General features: G+C 36.1%; 1 protein-coding gene across 1 annotated transcript; it reads right to left on the reverse strand.

The window, feature by feature from the left end:
• Positions 1-1,146: 1,146 nt before the first annotated feature.
• On the reverse strand, positions 1,147-3,790 carry MRPL15 (mitochondrial ribosomal protein L15; the record flags this gene model as incomplete). The annotated part of the gene is made up of 3 exons (XM_042835648.1): positions 1,147-1,713; positions 3,039-3,162; positions 3,620-3,790. Coding segments are annotated over 3 exons (633 nt in total), but the record flags the coding sequence as incomplete, so codon positions are not given.
• Positions 3,791-3,792: the final 2 nt, after the last annotated feature.

Genomic DNA, 3,792 nt, shown 5'->3' on the forward strand with positions numbered 1-3,792 from the left:
TCTGGCACTTGGAAGGCTTTCCCTAGGTGATGGGGTGGTTTGTCTGCTACAGGAAACTATAAGCAGCATTTCCAAAGGCACATAAAAAATTGGAAAGCAAGCGTTATTCTTATGTTCTGGTCTTCCGGACTGCTTCCTGCATCTTGATATCCAAATTATCCCTACTTTAATGCCAAACTCAGCTTCCATTAAAAGTTCAAGTAATTATGAAACATCTCACTAAGTTGTGAAGAGTCAGATCAATCACTCACAGATTAAGGTTCTCCTTTCGATTTACTGCGTGGTTTGTCATCCCAAAATGCCCAATCCTAAGCATCCAGATAAAACTTAGGATTGTAATACTTCAGTATTATTGATAAAACAAGCAGTTGTTGGAAATATTTACCCACTTTGTATCAAGCTGTTCTTGTTACATACTGTGTTCTACAAAAATAATTTGCAGGTTTTTTTTTTTACAACACCTGAATTAGTCTCCTACCACACAGTATGACCAAGTTGAAAACTGAATCCTTACTGTATGTTTTGTCCATCACATATGTTCTTCATTCATCCTTCATAATCTAACGTCACTGGATGCACTATTAATATTCATTGTCACTGAATTCTGTGCATGTTCAGCAACAACATTATATCTGCACCTGGACAACTTTTAAGTTCCATTTGAATAAAAGCAGTTGTTAAGACAGTTATCTTTTGTTTTTGGAATTCAGATGAAGTTCTTTCAAACTACACACTGTGGCTTTTGTAAATTCCATCTGAAGCAATGACTACAAGACAAAAAAAAAAAAAAAAAGAAAGAAGCAAATTGTGATTTTCTGGCAGTGGCAAAATCCAGAACATTGCTATGAACTTGAAGAGGTTAACAAATTCTTCTGTACTTTGACGGTTTCCAGTGTTATTTTATTTTCGCCATCCAAGAAAAACTGATGGTTTGTGTGTTGGAAGTGTTCAAGGTAACATTTTCTATAACATTAATTGGAATGCTGTATAACAATTTAAAATATTTCAGATTTTTGGATTGAAGGGAAATCCAAGTATAAACTAATTATTAAGTCAAGCTACTCTTCAGAAACATCCACTGAAACATACAGTGCCAAACTATTTTTTCTGCAAAAAATATAATAGGCAAATAATAGCAAGAGAAAATGCCCAAATACATGCTTTATTTCAGACTCCACACTGCTTCCAAATGTTAAGACTTTTCATACACGGTGTTATGAAAAAGAGCAAAAGCTACGCCAGTAGATTACATAAACAAAAACTTCTGTTTTGTCTGGTGTAACAGGAGTCTTAAAAAAAAACAAACACCACTTCGTATCCATTATTTCATATCCAGATGTTTCCTGTACACCTGCAGTTGTCTCCAGTCCTGAAATCACGAGCTATAGTATTTTAGCAGCCTCTCATCAGTTGGCTTCAGAATTTTCTTGTCTGCCATGTTTACGATCCATCCTGGAGCAAGACCAAAAAATATCTGCCTAGGGTCTTTGCGCATACTTAACATTTTGAAGAGCTCATCCTTAGTTATGTCTGGTAGGGTATAACCATACTTCTTGGCAAGTTCAAGTCTGGCTTCTGCAACCTTAGATGGATCTGCCAGGTACCCACGATTATTGGCATCTGTGTAGTAACGCACCAGGTCTTCAGGGGGAAGCATTCGCTTTGGAATAGGCCGGCCACGCAGGAAAAATGGGACTGGCTTAATTAAAATCTCTGCAAAGAAAAGAGATCAGATACGATCTTTTATAATCATTATTTAGGGACAGTAAATTACACTCACTTAGTATTTTGTGCTAAATAACATTTTAAGCTAACTTAATAAAAACATACCAAGCAAAAACCAAATCTTAGGAATATTCTTATTCAGAATGAAATGCCATTTTCCTATCCAAACAAAGACGTGTGTCATCACAAATATCAGAACAGTCTAGATGAGTTATCATTTGCAATACATTTATAATGCCTTCATTGGAAAGATAACACTGAGGAAGATGGCATCTTCTGGCTTAAAGCACTGGCTAAGATGTTAAAAATCACTATTTACACAGTCAACGAGTGGCAACTTCAGTGTTTCCTTAAGTATTTTAAACAAAAAGTCAATAGGAAGTTTATTAGATTGGACATAAGGAACAAATTCTTTACTCAAAGGCACTGTAACAGATTGCCCAGAGAAGCTGTGCATTCACTGACCCTATTCAAAGCCTGATCGAGCAGGTGGCAACTCTGCCCACAGTGGGGGACAGGGAGATAGAACTAGAGAATCTTCAAGGTCCCTTCTGAGCCATTCTATGAGTCTGTCTGGACATTTGGGAAACTGTCCTCACCTCATTTTCATCTACAGTTAACAAAATACATTTCAGATGTTTTTAAACTAAATATTTGATCATTTCCTGGATTAGGAAAAAAAAGAATTGCTTATATTAGTCTAGGACAACATATTTTGTACAAAAGAAGCTTACTCTTCTTGTCCTCAGCCTCATTCACACATGAAAGCTCCATTATTGTCAATAAAAATGGCATGAATGAATACCAGGCAGGATGCAGCCTCGAGCAAAGCAAAGCCACATTCTTCAGTGAAAGTGTTCTAAAACAATAGCCATTTTTATTGGAATGATTCTGACCTTCTCTAACTTAGTTATTTCCTCATTTTAAATGGAAAGCAATTTTAAATTAAAAATACCAACAACCAAGCGTAATTTAAATCAATCTTCCCCTGAGTTTCCCAAGGGTTATTAAATGTGTGGAAAAGACAAAAATTCAAAGAATCAATCCTTTATTAGTTCCTTTGTTTACGCAGCAACTGACATTTCTTAAACTGGCTGACAGGTAAATAACCATTAACACCAGTAGGGCTAAACAGATGAACGTTTTAAGAAAAAAGAAAATGGAGGAGACGCTGCAGGTCAACATTTATATAATGTATCTTTTGCTTAAGCTTTTAGAATGGATGAAGTAGACAATTTTCCAATAAAACTACATTTGAAATTTGGACCCTTAATCTTCATATTAATAAGTCAGAAGTCAACAGAAATTCTTACCCAAACTCCTTGGATCGTAGAATGATGTTGTAACAACACCTCCATTTTTTTCTATAGCTGCAATTGCTAATTCAGATGCCCTCTGCACTTCAATATTTATTTTTGCTGCAAAGATATCAGCACCCTGTAAGTTTCAATACATATTAGATTAACATTAACAGGAGTATTTTAAGGCATACATACATTCTTCTCTGCAAAGTTATAAGAAACATTTTATCCTGAAAAAAAACCCTATGATTTGTCTGTTTACTGTCCCAAATTGTTCTCAGTCACATGGGTTCAATTAAAAAAGTTCATACATTTATTTTTTTATGTTCTGAACTTCTGCCCCAAAATAATTTTTGACCTATCGTTATGTTTTCTGTAACTGCTACTTTTGTCTGGTCTTAAAAGATCTCCCTAATATTTTGCTTGCATATGCTGCCCTCTAGTGGATTTGATATCATGAATTCTACAGAAAAGTAATTTAAAAAAAGCAAGGATGCTTCCAAAGCAGGACAAGTGGACAGTCTAGTGTGGAAAAAACTGAAAACCCAAGGCTTTACGCTGCCTGAAACAATATATCTGTAATGTATGCCTACCTCCTCCACCAGCTGGACACCATAATCCCGTTTGAGAGGTTGCACTGTTACACCTCTGGCATTAGTAAGCTGTGTTAAGTCAATCGGTTGTGTAGGGTCAACTCTACCCAAATCAATCAGGTACTGCAGCCTCTGAAGACTGAGCGGATGATACTGACGTCGGCAGCTGGCAC

This window comes from Centrocercus urophasianus, unplaced genomic scaffold (assembly GCF_019232065.1).
Source record: "Centrocercus urophasianus isolate 14NV4802_14NV808 unplaced genomic scaffold, USGS_Curo_1.0 seq_11, whole genome shotgun sequence".
NCBI lineage: Eukaryota > Metazoa > Chordata > Aves > Galliformes > Phasianidae > Centrocercus > Centrocercus urophasianus.